The sequence below is a fragment of the Plasmodium inui genome (genome assembly GCF_000524495.1).
Source record: "Plasmodium inui San Antonio 1 unplaced genomic scaffold supercont1.13, whole genome shotgun sequence".
In the NCBI taxonomy this organism is placed as follows: domain Eukaryota; phylum Apicomplexa; class Aconoidasida; order Haemosporida; family Plasmodiidae; genus Plasmodium; species Plasmodium inui.
The window spans coordinates 96,165-114,004 of NW_008481847.1; the positions used below are offsets into that span (position 1 = coordinate 96,165).

General features: G+C 45.9%; 6 protein-coding genes across 6 annotated transcripts; 3 read left to right on the forward strand and 3 right to left on the reverse strand.

The window, feature by feature from the left end:
* Positions 1 to 624: 624 nt before the first annotated feature.
* On the forward strand, positions 625 to 2,073 carry C922_03213 (hypothetical protein; the record flags this gene model as incomplete). The annotated part of the gene is made up of 1 exon (XM_008818805.1): positions 625 to 2,073. The coding sequence occupies one exon, from the start codon at positions 625 to 627 to the stop codon at positions 2,071 to 2,073; it is 1,449 nt and encodes a 482-aa protein (XP_008817027.1).
* A 717-nt stretch (positions 2,074 to 2,790) lies between these two features.
* C922_03214 (hypothetical protein) lies at positions 2,791 to 4,284 on the reverse strand (the record flags this gene model as incomplete). Its single annotated transcript, XM_008818806.1, has 1 exon — positions 2,791 to 4,284. The coding sequence occupies one exon, from the start codon at positions 4,282 to 4,284 to the stop codon at positions 2,791 to 2,793; it is 1,494 nt and encodes a 497-aa protein (XP_008817028.1).
* A 2,085-nt stretch (positions 4,285 to 6,369) lies between these two features.
* C922_03215 (hypothetical protein) lies at positions 6,370 to 6,606 on the forward strand (the record flags this gene model as incomplete). The annotated part of the gene is made up of 1 exon (XM_008818807.1): positions 6,370 to 6,606. One exon carries the CDS (start codon positions 6,370 to 6,372, stop codon positions 6,604 to 6,606), a length of 237 nt encoding a protein of 78 aa, XP_008817029.1.
* A 320-nt stretch (positions 6,607 to 6,926) lies between these two features.
* On the forward strand, positions 6,927 to 8,432 carry C922_03216 (mitochondrial chaperone BCS1; the record flags this gene model as incomplete). The annotated part of the gene is made up of 1 exon (XM_008818808.1): positions 6,927 to 8,432. The coding sequence occupies one exon, from the start codon at positions 6,927 to 6,929 to the stop codon at positions 8,430 to 8,432; it is 1,506 nt and encodes a 501-aa protein (XP_008817030.1).
* Positions 8,433 to 8,891: 459 nt separating this feature from the next.
* On the reverse strand, positions 8,892 to 10,568 carry C922_03217 (dihydroorotate dehydrogenase (fumarate); the record flags this gene model as incomplete). Its single annotated transcript, XM_008818809.1, has 1 exon — positions 8,892 to 10,568. One exon carries the CDS (start codon positions 10,566 to 10,568, stop codon positions 8,892 to 8,894), a length of 1,677 nt encoding a protein of 558 aa, XP_008817031.1.
* Positions 10,569 to 12,304: 1,736 nt separating this feature from the next.
* C922_03218 (hypothetical protein) lies at positions 12,305 to 15,397 on the reverse strand (the record flags this gene model as incomplete). Its single annotated transcript, XM_008818810.1, has 1 exon — positions 12,305 to 15,397. One exon carries the CDS (start codon positions 15,395 to 15,397, stop codon positions 12,305 to 12,307), a length of 3,093 nt encoding a protein of 1,030 aa, XP_008817032.1.
* Positions 15,398 to 17,840: the final 2,443 nt, after the last annotated feature.

Consider the following 17,840-nt stretch of genomic DNA (forward strand, 5'->3'; position numbering starts at 1 on the left):
TAGATGATTTTTTTTTTTTCTTTTTTTTCCTCCCCTCCGTATATACCCCTCTGATGTGTTTTCTTCCATATCACCAGCTGGGAAAGCCGAGGGGATAAAATAAAAAAAAAAAAAACTACATCACAATAAGTGTTCCATTGTATGCACACTTTTGTACCTTCCTGAATTCATCCCCGTGGAGTTTTTTTCCTACCGCTGCGCTGCCTACTCACGGAGATTCTCTTGCCATCACGTATCGAGCATTTGAGTTGGGAGTGTGGATGGGGATAACTCCCAATTCTAGCGCTTGTTTTTTTTTTCTTTTTTTTCTGTACCACTTTTTTTTATCCTCCGTAAAATACGTTCCTGTGTGCAGCTGCGCATAGCCATTCGAAGAATTACGCATTGGAACCTTCCCCCAAGGGGTTACCCAAACGAGTTGCTGAACGGACACCTCACGACGTGCCTGTTTGTCACCCTGTGCACGTAGTCAGCGCAGCAGTTTGTTACTCCTCCCAAGGGAAGATTACTCCATCGTACGCGGTACCGAAAAGGGAGATCTTCCAACGGAAGAGGGAGGAAAATCACTGAAACCCTCGCCCCTCTCTTTCTTTCTATCGCTCCTTCTCATTCCAGCCCTCTAAGATGACGTCCAACTACATTATTCACATCGGCAACAACATTGTAAATAAGCGATTAAAAATCAATGAGTACCTTAGCAAAAACGAGCGGAGGATAATTGAAAAAAACACAAGCGCCTTTTTCTACATTCTAATTAACCTCATTTTTGACGTGCCAATTGAGCGATTCCGGTTGGTCATAAATAGAAAATACGTTTTTCTCAAGAAGAAAAAAAAAGTCGATGTCGTCTTCACGATAACAAAGAAGTTAATCATAATGAACAATATCAGCGTAAAGGAAAGGTTCCTCTGTTTTGGGGATGGAAGAGGTGCAGACGGGAGAAGTGCGGACGAGAGTGATGGTACCTGTTGTCCCACACCGGCTGATTACATCCCCCCCGAATGCGAAGCCCCAGTCACCGACGCAAATGTCAGCCTCTTTCCCACGTGGCGCTTCCGCCCCAAGACGGTCTTCCTAGACAAAACAATTAGAAAGAACAACCCACTGATGAATGAAAAAAAAGATATTTCTCATCACAGCATCATGTCGAGCCTGCTTACGAATGCAAATGGAGAAAAGTTACTGGACTCGATAAAATCCCTAAACAACTATGATGAGCCTCCCGTCCAATGGACTAGCACTTCAATTCACTGTTTAAACCTCCTTGGGAATATAAGAAGTGAATACAAAGAGGAAGTGAAAAAAAAATTATCCTCATACAACTCCTTCTACTTCAAAGAAATTAAAAACAAAATGAATCCCTTTAAGACCAAGTCAAGTGAGGAATGCTACTGCCCCAGGGGAACCCCCCACTGTGACACTAGGAAAGTACACATTTCTGGTAGCGAAAATAACTTCTGTCAGCAAAGAAGCATCATATTGATTAAAAAAAGTGACAACAAATCGGGAATAAACATTTTTGATGAATTCCTGGACATTTATGTGCTGTTTCGTTTGAAGGGGGGTAAGGGAGGGTTTGGAGCTAATCTGCGAAATAAAAAAAAAAAAAAAAAAAAAAAAAAAAAAAACATCCTTGATGATGCCTCCAGAAATATAAGAGGAAATAGAGTCCTTCTCGATACGATCAAGCAAACTACAGAAAATCTGATCAGCAAAAGAGAAAAAGAACAGATCCTACTGGAAAAGCTTAACAGTGCCCCGCCCCTCATTCAGGAGCTCTCCTATGACAACGCGGACGAATTGGAGAACAGGGGGGCGATCCCAAGAGGTGAACCGGTTGGCCAAGCGCCCGATCAGCGGAGAGACCAATCCGCGGATCACCACCCCCATGGAGAAGACGCGCAAATGCAGACAACGTTCCACCGGAGAAGCAACCTGCACGATATTGTGTACAACGGAATAGTCCAGGAGGGGAAGCAGAAAAAAGATAAGACAAAGAAAAAAATCGACAAAGATAAACGGGAAAAAAGTAGGAACCTGAAGTCGATTGAAAATATGTACACCTGTTTGTGAGATGTCCCCGCGCGCTGCACACATGTGAGCATTTGCTCGCTCGCTTTCTTGCCTGCTTCCTTCTTTTTTTAGTTACTGTGTGCATACGTGTTAACCCCCCTTCAGTGGGGGAGAGCCCCCTAGCTACATCGTTTGATGGGTTAGCCTATGTGGCGTTCGCCAGCGTATCGTTTGAGTCCCCCTTATCGGTAGCATTTCCCATTGCTCTTTTGTTTTGTTTTTTTTCATACAATTTTGTTTGCACATCCCAATTAACCAGACGAAAGGAAACTTGCGCAGACTTTTCTTTAAATCAACGATACGGTTTGCATTTCTTATGTGCGTGCGTGTGTGCGGGGGACGGCCGCAAAAACGGCCAATTGAAGGAAGGAGTTGTGAACATGTGGCAGTAACGCAGCGCCAGGAGGTTGAAAAAAGGAAAAAAATGTCAAAAGTGTTGGAAAAAAAAGGGGGAAAAAATGGAAAAAAGAAAGGAAAAAAAAAGGAAAAAAAAAGGAAAAAAAAAAAAAAACGGCTCATCAAACGCGAGCTGGTGTTGCTCATTCGAAACGGAGGACGAAGGAAACCGCCTCACCACACACTCACGTGTATTTTACGATTTAAAAAAAAGACCGCAATTGGGTATGCCCTATTGGGTATTCGCATTGTGCAGCGGCCCGCTGGTACACCCCGTTTGGCACTCCTCGATGGATACCTCGGCCGATGGCGCCGCACCACTTAACCGGCCACCTGCCCATCAGCGTCGTCCTGCACAAACTCCACACTTATGTTGCACATGCAGCAGTTCTTAAATACATTTCGGGCGATATTCTCGTTGCTATATTTAATGATGGCATACCTCTCTCCAAAGGAAAACAGAGAAAAGTATGAAATGTGTTCATTTAGGAAGATGGAGTTATTCTGTGCGATGTAGTTGCTGAGTTCTTCGTTATTCTGAATGTTGCTCACGGAGTTAATCTTGATGGTCGTGCTGGAAGAGTTCATCGGGTCCGTCGCGCCTGGCGCCGTTCCTAAGGTTGCCCCTCCTAGGGAAGGCCCCCCTAGTAATGCTCCTCCTAGTAACGCCCCTCCTAGGGACGCCTCCCCTGCTGTTCCCCCTCCGCTGCATGGGTCTCCCCCGCTGGGGTTGTTGTTCCCACTTAAGCTTCCTCCGAAGAGATCCCCCCCGGGAACGTTCCCCGAAGGGCCCCGGTCATAATTATTAAACGAAGTGGCAGCACTAGAGGAATCCGCCAAAGGGTGCCCATCACACTGATTGTTGAGTGATTCTATCCTTGTTTTCAAATGATCAATCAGACACTTGAGCTTCTCCTTTGTCTCATCAGTTATATTTTTATTATTAAACATATTAATGTACTGATTCAATTTCTCCTTACATTTCCGAAGTAACTCTTTTTGTTTGATATTCATGATATGCTCTCTTTTCTCCGGACTCAGGGAAAGGAATTTCTTCTCTGATATGTTTGGAGAAATATACTTATTGCTGTTGGCCTTCTCATTAAAGTAACTTATTTTCCTTGACTCGTTTCGCAGCTCGAGGTGTATATTTTTAAAGTGACTCGGTAGATGTTTGTATGCATTGAAGGCACCATCGGACGACTCGAATTTCACAATAAACAGATTCTTCCCCTTCATGTAGCTCACTGATTCGACATTTCCATAGACAAAGCAGACACTATAGATAAAATTCTCGTCTGCAAACTTACTCGTTATGTTATGTATATAAAGTATTTTTGCTGCCTTCTTGTTCAGTATGTATTGCTCATTTGGGTAAGGGGGGCTAGGAGATGACATAGATGACATGTTCATCATGCCCCCTCTGTAGTCACCACCTCCGCTGTTACTCATCATTTGATAATTCATGCCACTGTAGTCGTTGTTATACGGTGGGTAACCCCCTGTGTTGTAATTTGGGCTATTATTTATGTTAAAGCCCCTGTTGTATACCACATTCGGGGGGGCGTTCACGCCGTGCATGGTTCTCCCTCCGTGGAGCCCACCGCCCCTCATCATCCCTTTTTCGTCCCCCATGTAAACATTTCCTCCTCTTCCCATGGGAAAGTTTCCCCCTCGATCGTTCTCATAATTGTTGTAGTACAGCCCGTTGTGCATCCCACCCGGACTCTCGAAGTAGTTACCATTCGGCTCACAGTTTCTATTCATACTCATGTCGCAGTTACCCTGCATGTGGTACCTCCGGTCGCCCTCCATTTTGACGGAAACACAATGTCGGCCAGTGCGGTGAAGAGTAGCTACGGAGTATATCGCTGCACAGTGCCAGGAAAATGCCCGACGCACACTGGAACAGTGCGTCCTCGGCGGAGAGGGGACTCGCAGGGGGGTTACAGACTTACCCTCGGTCGAAGAGCTTTCACGCGTATGCACGTGGGTACAGATATCCGTACGTACCGTTCAGAAGTGTTTATTTTTTTCTTTCTCTCTTTTTCCCACTACTCTACGATGCGTATCGCCCCCGCTTTAGCGCAAATCACTGATCCTCTCAAACGAACAACGGTTGGCAATCTCAACGCGCAGTCGGCAGGCCTTGCTCAAACAGCAAATGGGCCTCTTCACACATTTGGTTTCTTCGCCCTGATGGAACGTTCACCAGGTACGATAGCAGTGTATCGTAGCCGTATCGCAGCTGTATCGAAGCTGTATGGCAGTTATATGGCAGCTATATGGCAGCTGTATGACTGGAGCTGTATCCCCGCCGTGCAATCGCGAACGAGCCGGCAGTTTCTTCAAGCATCAATCGCAAGTACGCTCTTACGCAGAAGTGTTCCACGAGAAGTGAGCCGTGAGCTGTCGTCATGTATCTTTTCACCTTTCATCCCCGTGTTAACATCCCCACATTGATATGCAATGCGAAAAAGAAAAAATAAATAAATAAAGCCAGAAAAAATATTCAAACAAACAAGGAAAAAAAAAAAAAAAACTTCCCTTCGTCACAATTTTCAACAATGCGCATGTTTTACGGCCCCCTCCAAACCTCTTTTTTTTTTTTTTTTTCTTCTTTTTTCTTTCCCCATTTTAATTATTCAAAAACGCTTCAACGAACTGATCTTTCGAAACATTCGTTCCTCTCCTTCATCATGATAACGCTTGAAGAAAGGATGTGTTTTTTTTCCCCTGTAAATGTGGTCCCTACGCATACAAAAAGAGTTCGCTTGTGCTGGTATAATGTAAAATGGAAAGCGATATTAACGCAGGGGAGAAAGTTATCCCTTTAACATTTTCATACAAAGGATTGATTCTCCCCCATTACCCCCATTTTAAAAAAGTAAAATAGAAACTACGGATCACCCTCCCGCCATCGTCGGCTTCTTATGTTCCTCCAAGAAGGAAACAAACACACAGGTGCTGAATTGCATTTGGGAAAAGCAGCTCCGTAAAGATAATTGAAAGACTCCTTTGTAGACCCATCACAACAGTATTTACATGTCATTTTATGGGAAAAAAAAAAAAAGGGTAGAAGCTTCACTCATCGCATAGCACCGCCTCCCCTTCTGCATAACTGCTCAAAGGTATCACTTATAAACGATGCGTTTGGTTTTCTTTTTCTCTTCCTTTAACATTGTGGCACGTGGCATAGTCGTTTGAATCCGCCGTGGTCACCGCGCACAGAACGCACACAAGGAACACCTTCATCTGTCCTACCGCAAACGGGCCACTCACAATTGAGGTGCACTTCGATGGGTTGCTTTCCCACCAGAGTGATTGAAAGGGAGGAAGCCGCTGTAGGAGGACTCGCAACCCACAACAAGGAATGTGTCCCGGAAGAGACTGCTCCACTTCATCAGGCGGCGTAAAATTTGTCTTTACCCCAGCAACTCTTGTATGCAGTCACTTATGTAACTTCACGGCGGGTGCCCCCCTTGAGAGTCGGTCTCACATGTTACCACTCCTTATGACTCTTAGCGGCGCCTCATTCGTGCACCCCATCTGTGCGGCCCCATTCCGCGCCGCACCAAACGGGAATACTCACATAGTAGGGCAGACATTCTGAGGTAGTCACGGTGAGGTAGGCTTGTAAAAAAGAAACCGCCCGTTCGCCACACTTGCATTCTTGGAGGCTGCTCCATCGTAGGCCCTGTCGAATTGCTCACACGTACACACGCATGAGCACTAATGGGGGGTCACAACCCACAGGTGTGTCCATACTTTATGCAAATTTGAGGACCACATCAATGGGGGAAAAAAAAAAATAAAATTGGTGACGACGAACAGGAGAGAAAGGCGTAGCTCCATACTCATCCGATGATACCCCTTCTACGGCAAACGGCATTTCACAAAATGGACTCTCTACATGCAGCATTAGCTTTCCTGCGAGTGGGAATGGAAGCAGGTGGAAAAGCGACCCGGTGGGGAGGAATAATTTTCCAAAAAGAGGAGGATGATCTACCCGCACTGCTGTTCGTTTGTCGCCTGAGGAATGAAGCAAATGGGGGGGGTCGGGGTGTGGTTTCCATTAGGCAGGTGCGACACGACACGATGAGATTAGATGATATTAGTTTCGATGCGGTGCGGTGAGAGGTGTAATTTTAAAAAAATGGGGAAAAAAGGGCGTGCACAATTATGCTGCTGCGCGGACGCCCATCTCGACGTCGCCGCGGCACTCGCGTTGGAAAAACCCACAACGGAGCGGCAACCAAGCGAAGAAGGGAAGAAACAACGAAGCCAAGAAGCGAACAAGCCAAACAAAGGAAAGCACAAAATAGGCATCAGAAAAAATGCAAATTTCAGCAGAGTGGCACACTTGGCAGCGCGGCTAATCACCAACAAGGGAGGAAACTCCCCTCCGATCGGAAGGATCCCCTCCCCTAACTTCTAAGCCACACGACCTCGCACAGATGCAGAAGCTTATGGTGAACAGGGGATACGAGAGCAGTGCGGTGAAGCAGCCCAACATAGGAAACAGCGGAAATGAAGAAGACGGAAGTGGAATCCGAAGCGGAAACATAGAGAACCGAGACGGGTTCATAGAATCAATTTTTAAAAACATAACGAAGAATGACTACTTCAGTGCAGGCGTTGGAATCATCTCAGTAGGAGCATTCGTCACAGTAGCAAACAGGCTAAACAGCTACATCTATCATGCAGTGAAAAAAAATATGTTCACATCTCTAGAAATTACAATCAATGACAACGCGTATTATTGGGTTCTAGAATACATCGTAAAGAAGGGGATAATCAGTAGACACCTCAGCTTAAAAACGCAGATGCAAAATGACAAGAATAAAAAAACGGTATTATTTTCCTTCTTACCAAGCATAGGAAATCACCTACTCATATATGATAACAGATTTATATTCATTGAGCGAAGTAGAGAAAAAAGCATGACGTCAGATGTGAACAGATCAGTCCCATTCGAAAATATAAAACTCAGCACATTCATATGGTCCAGAAATATATTTTCAAAAATATTAACAGATGCCAAATTGCATATCGAGAAAAAGGAGGAGGGAAAGACTCTACTATATAAAACGTTTGGACATGAATGGAGACCCTTTGGAACTCCGAAAAATAAGAGGCCTGTACATTCTGTGATCCTTCCGGAGCACCTCAGTGAACATATAATTAATGACCTTGACACCTTTCTCAATTCCAGCAAATGGTACATTGAAAAAGGGATACCCTATAGGAGGTGCTATCTACTTCATGGACCCCCTGGCTGCGGCAAAAGCAGTCTTATTGCTGCGCTCGCTGGTCACTTCGATTTTGACATTTGCACCATTAACGTGAATGATGTATACTTAACCGATGACAGATTTATACACCTTCTTGCCACCGTCCCTCCCAAGACCATTCTCATTTTGGAAGACATTGACTTTGTCTTTCCCGGCCCGATGGATGCAAATGAGAAGGGAGGCTCCCCTATAGAAGCGTCATCTCATATGGAAGCATCTTCCCATATGGCAACTTCCTCCCCCACAGCATCCACCATATCCAATTCGCTACTCAACAGTGGTAACATCCGAACGCTAGGAGTCTCCTATAGTGGACTTCTCAACGCTCTGGATGGCATCGTCGCAACGGAGGAAAGGATCATTTTTATGACCACAAACAATATAGAGAGGCTTCCAAGTACGCTTATTAGACCAGGTAGGGTAGACCTAAAAATACTCATACCATATGCGAACACATATCAGTACAGAAAAATGTTTTTACGTTTTTTTCCCCAGCATGAGGATCTGGCCCAGGAATTCGCTACCATATTTGAGTCTTTCCACCTGAGCATGGCTGAAATTCAGTCCTTCTTTCTTTTTTCAAAACACGACCCGCATAAGACCATTCATAATGCCCGGCACTGGGTGCAGACCTACGCGAAAAAGAAGGCGGGGGGACAGCAGGGCTGATCCATTCTTTCCGAGGCTGAGTTGTCAAACGGTGCTTCGTCCTAATATTGCTGCATCGATAAGGGAGGCACTCTGCCCCCCCTTTTCCATTCTCGCCCAAATTGCAAACATGTCAGGGGGAGGAGGCCTCTCCATAGTTGTCCACTTAGACGTGGACAGATAACTTACCTCTTAAAAAAGAGAAGCGTTAACGTAAAGATGGTGCGCTGAGGGAGGCGGCCGTGGAGGGGGGCACATATGCTGCAAGGGACGAAGTGCACACGGATCGCAGGAAAACGAGAGGGTCACAAAAGGACCACGTACAGACGAATCGCTAACAAACGAGTGGGTCACAAAAGAACCACGTACAGACGAATCACAGACAGAAAAACTGCTTATACATGAATGCCCTCCGTATGACGGGGCTGCGCTCCGAAAGGCCACTCACAGAAAAGCCCTGCACACACACTGCTCATGCAGCTAACAGTCCCGTCGGTGGGCCTTCCCAATGGCGTCCTCCAACTTGTAGTACCCCCGCTGATAAAGCAAGTAGTCCAACTCACGCTTAATCCGAACGGCCGCCTTCATCCCATTGAACACCAGACAAGAGTACAGCTGACAGACGGAAGCCCCCGCCTCGATTTTCTCCAACGCATCTTTCCCAGTAAATATCCCCCCAGATGCAATTATGGGGATCTTCCCATTGGTATAATTATACATTTGCGAAATGAGATTTGTTGATATGTCTTTCAGTTTTTCTCCACTGACTCCTCCGTTTTTGTTTTGGAAACTTTTTATGTTAAACTTCTGCGTGGTGGTGTTACAAATGATCATCCCGTCGATTTCTGTCTTGAGCAGCACGTTTGCAATTTTTTTCTTTTCGCCCTCTTCCAAGTCTGGGGCGAGCTTCACGAAGATGAGGGGCCTGCTCTTCGTCGTGTTGACCCAGGGTTCGCCATCCAGGGCCTCTTTCCCGATCGCCTTCCCAACGGCCTCTTTCTCCAGGACCGTTTCTCCCCCGTCGAGCTTCCCCACTTCCTCCTTCACGCGCAGAATAATTCCCTGCAGACGCTCCGACTGCTGATTGTCGCGCAGCCCGGGAGTGTTCGGGGAACTCACATTGATGGCTATATAATCGGCGTATCTTCCAATCCGGGCGATGCAATAGCTGAGATCCTCCAAAATGTCGGGAGAGTCCTTATTCTTACCCAAACTGACACCAACCAGATGTCTTTGAAGCAGTTTGTCTGTGTTCTGTTTCTCCCGAAAGCGTCTCAAATTTTTTGTCACCTCATCACAACCGAGGTTATTAAAGCCACATGAATTTCTAATGCTCCTTGTTGCGATATCTCTGAAGATCCTTGGCTTATCATTTCCCTTCTGTGGTTTAGGAGTCATCGTCCCAATTTCTATAAAAGAGAAACCCAACTTCAGAATGGCATCAATGCATACCCCATTCTTATCAAACCCTGCAGCAACTCCAAATGGATTCACAAAATGGAGCCCTTTTATTTGTGAGCAGGAATATATGCTATCCTTCCCTGTGTCATAGGGTAGCAACTTGTACTTCCCCATGAGGAGAAAAAGGTCGTGACACGTCTCCTCATCGACATAGTTTAGAAGTATTTTTAAAAACACATCATAGAGAAAAAATTCAGGATCGTATGACTCGAAATAGAGGTATAGAGCTACTACACACATAGAGATGAAAAGTAAGACTTTCTTATGGTTCCTTTTTTCTCTTGCTATTTGTTCATTCAGTTTTTTTATTTCTTCTTCCAGTTGTTTTTTTTTTTCACTCTTGTTGGTTCGGCTTATGTCTGAGTCATCTTCTCTTTGGTGACCTCCTCTTTGGTTTCCTTCACCTGGGGGTCTCCCCACTTTCTTGTAATTGGACTCCCCACTGAAGCTTCTAACCTGTGCCATGAGCTTGTACCTCCTCATGCATTCGCTTCTGAGAGGTCTGAAGGTTGCTCCCCCTATAACATGGTCCTCAAAGAATCCATACCATTTTGCGTCATTCTTCTTTATTCGGCGAAAGCTGCCCAAACTGCCACCACACGCATCACTTGCAGTGCGCAGCTGCGCGCTGATCACCTTGAAGAGTCTACCCCCGATTAGATACCTCTTCTTGCGTAGGCAGTTATGTCTCAGCATGGCGGGGAAAAGCAAACTGAAAAAGGGACGTAAAACCCTACCCCCGGGGTTAATTTATTTTTTCCTTCTCTAACCAAATGGGGAAAGAGAACTCTCCAAATGGAATTGATTCATCTGGGGAAGTTCCGTGGCAAACTTCCTTGATGCGTTTAGCCACGTGGTTTCATTCTCCACACGGGAAGTCATCCTCCTCGACGTTGTATAGCGTCTCTGGGTGGCCTGCACGTGCAGCGCCGTCACTTGTTCAGCAGTGGCACCTGTGTAGTGGCATCACCTGCTCATCGGCATCGGCATAAGCTCTCTCATCCGTCGCGCAACAGCGAGTCTCCTCCCCAAGAGCTGACGCGATAGAACGACTGACGAAATAAGCTTCAAAAAAAATCTAGTGCTCCAAAAAAAGGAAATTCCACCACGAAAAAAGAAAAAAAAATCCTACTTAGCGAACATACACTAACAAGATGCTACAAGGGTAGGAATTTTTCTTTCTTTTTTGGATAAAATGGGAAGGTGTTCTGTGTGGTTGGGTCGGAGAAGCCTCCTAAGTGGATTGACACCATAGAACGGTTACACAGCTTCCTGGAGATCACCTTTTAAAATAGCCCTGCATTTATTAAGTGGCCCCACTTATCGCCTATACTAACGGAAGTACCCTCTCCCCAATGAGCTTCCTATTTTCTCAATCGTTTGGAACCAAGACAACCACCACCCCAAGGAGACATTTCCAAATAGTTATGTGCCTATCCTTACATGGCATAACGCTTCTACTAATCTGCTATTCCGTGGAGCGCTGCTTTGATCAGGGGGAGCATTAGCATCCCCGGCGAGAACCTCAAACGGGTCAGTGCCACCCATGTTAGCTGCCTCAGATAAGCTACCCCCCAAATTATCGCACAATCACACCTGCAGGAGGGACTGTGCAGCGGACTCTATCTCTTAACTTCTCTCCCATTCGGGGAAAACACGGCTTTTCCTGGGCGCCACACAGTTTCCTCAGGTGTACGATTGGTCAACGCGCCGTAACCCGGAGTCGTAACAGATGTCACCCAAGCATCTTAGCCGTGTGGCAGCTTTGCATTGCACGGCTTCTCCATGTGGAACGCACCTTTACGTGGCGCCAACCGGCATATTGGTGCGCAGAAAGCTGATTCATCGCTATCCGAACAAAGCTTATTCATCGCTGTGCATACAAATTAAGTTCACCTCCCCTGACCACTCATCACCGCTTGGAGCGTAAATCAAAAGGATGGGTGGGAAAAGTTAAAAGGTTAAAGGAGGCACCACATGGGGAGCTCAAAAAGGGAAGCTACGCAAAGGATGCGCGCCAGTCCCTCGCGAGGCCAAACGTGAACAAGGAAATGGGGCAGAAGCGGGACGGACACGGAAAGTCACCTCTTCCCTCCACATAGACATATAACAACAACATTCCCCGCGCCCCTTATTTTATTAGGAACATAGCAGGGTAAAAAAAAAAATTGTAGATAAATAGACAAATACATAAAAAAGCGAACTCTTTGGTGTATATTCCCAAAAAAAAAAAAAACTGGGGCGAATAAACTCGCAAACGTAAAAGTGCGGGGCGAAGGTTAGGCGTCACGATCACCAAGGGGTGAGCTTTCCAGTTGACAAAATCGGACCCTCCTCCTATGCACATGCACATGAGCTTATATGTGCAGATACCCTGTTACAACTTGATCGGGGGTTGACAAGGCGATCGTCCCCACAAGAGAGGAGCCACCTCAGTCGAGGAAAATCTTCTGCAGGTCCTTCTTATCGAAGGGGATTTTGCACTGGGGACACTTCCTGTTCCGAGTTTTCAGATTACTAAAAATGCAGCTCTCACAATATATGTGGCCACACTTGACGATGATATGATTTTTGAAATTCTCCATGCAGACACTGCACATTAGCCGTCTGCGTAGTTCATTGTTCTCTTCGATTAGTAACTGCTTGTCTTCCAACTCTTCCTCTACCTCGTGTTTTACTTCTTTTGCTTCCTTTCCCTCTTCTTCTTCCTTCTCCTTCCCCTCCCCTTTGGAGGAAGCATCTTTCGGATTTTTTCTGCCTTTACTGGAGGTAGCGACTTGTTCCAGGTGCTGATTTTCCCTATACAGCGCAATGCATTTATCTATTAGCTTCCTATTCGAACCATAGACTGTTCGGAGAATCTCCTCTAGTTCATTCTTCCTCTGGAATATCGATTCACACTTGTCTTTCATTTTAACGAACAAACTCATCTGCTCTTCATGCGCACTGTCCGAAATGACAGCACTTCTTCTGGCATAGTAAAACAATGACAAATATAAGTTTGCAAAATTTTCATATTTTTCGTATAATCGATTTATGGAGGAGATTTTCTCCTCATATGTCCGTTCTAGTTGCTTGATATTCTCTTCTACGTATGTTTTATTCATTATGTTTTTGTATTTTTCCAAAGATTCGAATTCTTTGTTTTTTATTTGGATAATCATTTCATCCACTTGTTCCTGTTTTTTTTCAAATTCTTTCGTTATCTCTTCTATTTCTTCGCTCATTGCATCGTAGTTTTTTCTCAATATGGATAGTTCCTTTTCTGCATTTTCTTTTTTTTCCAGAGCGCGCCTCAGTTGTTTGTTCTCCGCGATCAGTTCGCTGTGTAGATCTCCTCCTGGCACGGCTACCAATTCGTCGCATGTCCCATTGAGCATTGTTTCCCCTACGGCGGCTTCAGTTTCTAAGGAAATAATCCTCTCTCGTAATGTACTCTCCGATACCTTTAACTTATCGATGGAAACTCTCATTCGACAAATATCTTTCTCCTTCTGCTCCAGCTGCATTACATGGTTCGCTTCGATGCCCTTCAAGGTCTTAATTTCATGCTCCAGCATATTCACCTTTCTTTGCATCTTCTCCCTCTCCATACTGCACGTCATAAGGTCGACTTCCAGATTTTTTATTTTACCTGACAAGCACTTCTTATCATTCATGGTGTCGTTAAGTAGATTCTCGTATTCCTCATCTCGCATTTGCTCTCTTTTTAAAAGTTCATTTTTTAATACCACAATTTCGCCTTCTCTTTCTTTGAGCTCTTTATACACTTCGGTGGACTCTTTGATGAGTTTCCTGAACGGTTCGCTGTGAAGTATCTTCTCCTTCGTTATGACTTTGTCGAAGTGGAGAAAGCATGGCGTCGCGGGGTGCTCCCCGGAGAGGCAGCCACGATCAGCGGCGTCCTTTTTTCCGCTTCCGAGGATGGTGCTGTCCCCTCTTACGACGTCCTCCCCACCTTCACCTTTCACCGCAGTTTTTCCTGCCCTCCCAGTGGAGTAACTGAGAAAGCCGCACTTCTCCCACGCGATGCCAATCTGATTACGTTGCCCTGTGTCTTCCCCTTTGGTGCACCCCCCACTTAGCGTCTCCTTCGCCAAGCTCTCCATGGTGTTCTCCTCTTCCAAAATGCTGTTACAGATACTCTCATTGTTCAATTTAAAAAGGAGAGCCGTCTTCTTCTTTTCCAATCGATCCAACTCTATCCTCAGTTCATCACACTTACTCTCCATTTCGTCCCTCTTCTTTTTCTCACTTATAAACTTCTCATAGTACAGCTTCTTCTCGTAATGCAATTTTCTCACGTATTCTTTGCTGTAATTCGGGATGACCCTCTTTGGGGAGTCTAACACTCTGTTTAGCACAGTGATGGTCTTCTTCATGTTGGTTAAGAAGACCGTTTGTAGTTTACGATCCAGTGGGCTTCCGTTCCGTAGATCTGCGGCGAGGTCTTCCCTCCCTGTTCCTTCGGCTGCTTCTTTGGCTGCTTCTCCGGCTGCTCCCTGGGCCGCTCCTTCACCTGACTCGCCACGTTCCCTCTTTACCTTGACATCGGTGGGGGGGGAGCGGTCTGTTTGGCGAGCTGCTTGCGTACCAGCCGACCGCTCCACCCCCCCTTTCAACGCGCCGTCGAAGTTTATTTCCTCCTTTGAACTTAGATACATCCTCTTCCCGTTGTCTTCATCATTGGAGAGGTCTTCCCCCTTCATGTGGTCCTTCATGCCGCTATGAGCTCCTTCTCCAAGTTGTTCCATTTTTCCACTCCCCGTGTCGCTTTCCATAATACTTCCCTTTGTGCCTTTCGACGATGACAACTCATTCGGTTGTCTTCTGTTTCGATCCTTCTCCGTTCCATACATCGCTTCGTTACCCTCTTGGCTTCTTTTCAAATCGCTTGGGAAGGATTCCCCCTTTAGTGTACTACTCCCATTGGGCAGTTCCCCCTCCTCCATTTGACTGTTCTCTTCCCCACAAGCGTCATCCTCCGATGGAGAATTAAAAAAATCGGAGTCCTCCTCCTCTTCCTCGTTCTCCTTCTTATGCTTACTCACGTATTTTAAAAAAATCCTTTTAAACTGCTCCACATCGTAGTAGGGGGGGGCAGCTTTTTCACATTGCCACGTAGGTTGTTGAGGGTGCCCCCCTCCATCACACCGGGAGTCGCCTTTATCTTGGCAATCTCCACAGACGTCGCCAACACCACAAACACCGCCAAGTGCGCCAACTCCCCCCCCATCGCATCGCCCATCACCAGTAGCCTCCTCCTCCACACCTCCCCCTGCCAATCTCAACAAATCATCATTGAAAACATGCCACACGACATTAACATTCCTCAGCAAGCACTCATAAAAAGTCAAATCTGCCTTAACATCACTAATGTATTTGTTTTTCTCCTGGAGTTCCTTCCTATAAAGAGCTATTGCGTTCCTCAGATTGTGGATGTTCTCAATAAGGAGCTCCGTTTTTTCAAGTGGCAAAGTCATGCATTCGCTTTTTCCACTCCTGCTCCGTTTCTTGCTATTCATTTCGTTTGATATGATTTGATTTGGGGGGAGGAGGGGAGCGGTCTTAAATTGGACATGTGGATGGAATTACCTCCACTTTCGTGACTGTTCGCTTACTTTGCGCGAATGGGGCTCTGTTCCCTTTTTGGGAAAGACTATACTTTGACGCCGCCGAATGAGGGGGCCTATTTGGTTCTGTTCTCTATCTACCGCCCCTTCAGGTGCGGTACGTATGCTCATAATGCAATCGCATTACCAAACGTACCTCCGTGCTCACGCACAGGCGAAATAAATGCGCTTATAATCTTGATATGCGTGCGCGGCCTTCTAACCGTCGAGGCTACTGCGGCGGTTGAGACTGGTGCGACGGTAGAGACTTCTGCGACCGTCACGACTGCGGCTCCCCGTTGTGGGCGGCATTCGGCAGACTTCCGCATAGAAGCGCTTCAATAGGTCCCCCTGCGAGACTCAGATCATGCCTCAATACAGCATGAAGGACACCAAAGGTGGTGCCAAGGGGAGACTCTCGCCGTTGGCAAGCAGATACAAATACAATATGCATACAGGCGTCGTGGTATATAAGAAAACCATGCTGAGGATTTCTCATCGCTCGGATGCAAAGTCAAATTAAAGCGCGGAGTTGAAAAAAGGCGCTTCTGCGCTGCTCTGGGCACAAAAAATGGTCAATTGGGGTAGGCTCCTCCCTCTTTTTTCGCCGCGTTGCTTCGCAGTTCAACCGCGTTTTTGTTTTGCGGCGCTTCTTTAAAAAAACAGAGATAAACTCCTGTGCGCACCCAGAAAAGGGGAAATGTTTTACCCCACCTTCATTGTTTCAGCGGGGTCGCCTTCACATGCAAAATGGAAATTTTGATCCTGCAAAGGAATGGCACAAAAAAAAAGAAAAAAACGGGAAATGCTCCATCAGTAAAGTATAGCATAGCATTAGCGATGCATTCACAACGTGGTGAAGAAACCCCCTTTTTTTTCCCTTTAAAACTTCTCATTTAAATTCCCACGGAGCAGCATCAGCGACGTATGTTGAGCCAACGTGGGAGAATAGTTCCCACTTCGCAAGAGAGTGACTCTCCATTCCATTCTTTTTTTTTTTACTTCGAGATATACGGAACCGAAATTAACAAATTGAAGATAGCGTCGTATAATTTTCCATAGCAGTGGGAGGGATCCTCCACGGGCGTACTTCTGATCCCGATTCCACCTTTTCACGCTGGAAAAAAATTCCCACCTAAATGTATACGCGCCTTACGCAAATTTAACCTCACGAACGTAGGAAGCACTATTTAGAACTGCTGCCACCCATTTGATCTATGTGTAGTGTCCTTTCCCCTCCACTTGTAATGCATCCTCACTGGAATCACTTCCGAAAAAGCTTCCCTGATGTATCTATTACGCAAGTGCATCCATCGTTTGGAAGTCATGTGTACTGGGGATGAATAAAAAGTTCACTCCATCACCCTGCTAGCCCCTAACCCCATTGTTCCCGAGCAAGCGACAGCGGGATTCACCTCTTCTTCCTCGAATGTGATACGAGACATGGGAAGGAGAGAAAGCTGACTCGCCCTACTGGAAGGAATATTTTCCAAATTGGAGTTTCCCCCGGGAAAGCCATTTCCGCTTGATTACTCAAAGACAACTCTCCATTCTCCTTTTCTAAAATGCTACTCCATTCTTTACCGCATATGCGCCGTCAAATTATCCCCTCGAGCGCCATTCGTTGGATCTGCCCTCCAGAGGAACTCTTAACTGGTATGCTTTACAAAACAAACAGGTGCATAAAATTGCAAATCATGGGAGCATACAAAATTGACAGCAAGGGATGTCACTTGAGCAAGAAAAATTATATTCCACCTTGAAAGTGAAGTTTGCATGGGCAGCGGTTAGGGGGGGACAACTCACACGTTTGTTTCGCAAACGGTCGTGCAATACCGAAGCGGTTGCTTGCTCCAGGCCGCTTCGCTACATACACACGCACACTTTCTCAATCTGTCCATCTGGCTGATTGGACCCCCATAAAGCTAAACACATCACTAGGTTAACACTGCGTTGAAATGTAATGTAGTGAAGGAGGGTTGTCCCTCACCATTCCTCCAAAAAAAGAAAAAAATAAAATAAAATAAATAAATAAAAAAAAAAACAAGTCCCCAATTCGGAGTCAAATCCGTTGTGCCAATTTATGTTACCTAATTTTCCTGCACACCCCGTCCAGCCTAACATAGGGTAACCTCCGCCAGCCGGACAGACTCTTTTAGGTCCCCAGCCACCCCCCCAAAGGTACCGTCGTTAAAAGCCATTCCTGCGTTACTTCTCGTGTGGCAGCACCCAATTGGCTAATCATGAATGGGGGAAAATATGCCCACACGAAATGCATACCTGCATGCAGTGCAACCTGATTATATAAAGAATTACAGGAAGGTATGAAAACACATGTATCGTATGCACCCCCCTG